This window comes from Trichinella spiralis, assembly GCF_000181795.1.
Source record: "Trichinella spiralis strain ISS 195 chromosome Unknown Scfld5277, whole genome shotgun sequence".
NCBI classification, from domain to species: Eukaryota; Metazoa; Nematoda; class Enoplea; order Trichinellida; family Trichinellidae; genus Trichinella; species Trichinella spiralis.
Genome location: NW_003532216.1, coordinates 809 through 2,365, shown reverse-complemented (window position 1 = coordinate 2,365; position 1,557 = coordinate 809). Strand labels below are relative to the sequence as shown.

At 33.6% G+C, this 1,557-nt stretch overlaps 1 protein-coding gene across 1 annotated transcript; it reads left to right on the top strand.

Moving 5' to 3' along the window:
- Positions 1-234: 234 nt before the first annotated feature.
- Tsp_13904 (conserved hypothetical protein) lies at positions 235-1,112 on the top strand (the record flags this gene model as incomplete). The annotated part of the gene is made up of 3 exons (XM_003366851.1): positions 235-483; positions 638-808; positions 1,056-1,112. Coding segments are annotated over 3 exons (477 nt in total), but the record flags the coding sequence as incomplete, so codon positions are not given.
- Positions 1,113-1,557: the final 445 nt, after the last annotated feature.

Genomic DNA, 1,557 nt, shown 5'->3' with positions numbered 1-1,557 from the left:
ATGTACTGGATGCTGATTTGGATTGATAACGAAAAGAAAGCTGGAGAAGATATTACTGAATAGCGTACGTTTGCAAAATCTCAGAAAAGAAATGCAACATTGAACGATACGGAAAGTAATGATTTGATCAAATTATAATTCAAACAAAAAATATATATACTTTTTTTTTCTTTTTTGTTATTTATAATTTACGCGGCAGTGTAAATCAAATGCAATTTTGTTTGACATTATTAGGCAATAACAAAGCACTGTCGTAATTCTGCATATCGACCGGAAAGGAATCGGCGTATTCCACGGTCAGCTGTTTTGGATTTGCGTTCTCGCAGTATTTTGATAACCGATTTCTGCATGGAACACAAAGACGCTCTCATAGAACATCTGCAGCAGTTTGGAACTTTGCGGGATATTGACTTTTACCCTTTGACGGATCCGGCTGTTGGAAAAGTGATCGCATCATTTTATGATCGAAAAGAAGCTGAACGCGTACGTTTCATTAATAAATTTTATTACAATTGTAAAAATTATGAAAAATTCCAGTACGTTGTTTTTGCGTATAAAATTAATTTTTGTTGATGTTTAAAATCAGTGATGATGATGATGGTTTAATTTATTTTCATTCAAAAAGAACATTTTTCAGGCTTTCACAGATGGAAAATTATTCAAAGATCAGCTGTTGAATATGACCTGGGCTGTGGAAGATAAAGATGCAATGGCAGCGGCATTGAGTGCTGGATCGAAGTCCGACTTATCGGCAAAAGCACTTTTGAAAACGCTCGATCCTCCAGATGATGACGACGACGATGACGATGTAGGTTGATGGGTGAAATTTTGAAAAAAAATGGTTTTTTTTAATTAATATTTTTTAAAATTTAACACAACATGACAGTGCAAGCAAGTGCAATTTAAAGCTTATGATATTCGGGTTGAAACTTGTATAGAAAGATCGATTGAGTGTTTTTATTTAGCATTGAGTTTTAAATTGCATGAACAGTTTTTGTAGATGGGCGAGAGTGATACTTTTTCTGCTTTATTAATGATGTCGTTTTGATTTTTAGTTATTCGAAGAAAACGAAAGAGAAGAAGTGGAAGAGGAGGAGCAGCAGTTAGCTTGAAAGACGATGAAGCTATTTTTTTTCATCGTAGTCCAAGCTTGCTTGCTTTGCTCCATTACTCGAACAGACATGTGGTCAATTGTAACATATTTCACATGCCTTTTTGTATTTTGACGTTGATGTTTTTTGCGATGTCGAACTGTAATTTTGTCATTATTTAATTTGTTGAATATATTTTTTATTCGGTGAATATGAAAAGAAATGAGGATAAAAAGTATTCTTGAATTTAGTGAAAATAAAATTTTTTCCCCTCGTACCAAATTGTCCAGTATATTTTGTTTTGGAAATTGTGTACCGTTACAGCACGAAGTTTTATTGTGAAAAATTAAAAAGAAAAAAAATGATACAGCATACAGTGCATCGAATGCGAATAAGTGTGAAGGCCAGATAAATCAGCAAGGACGAATGGAATTGCTAGCAATGCTCTGTTTGTTTTGAAGGTGAA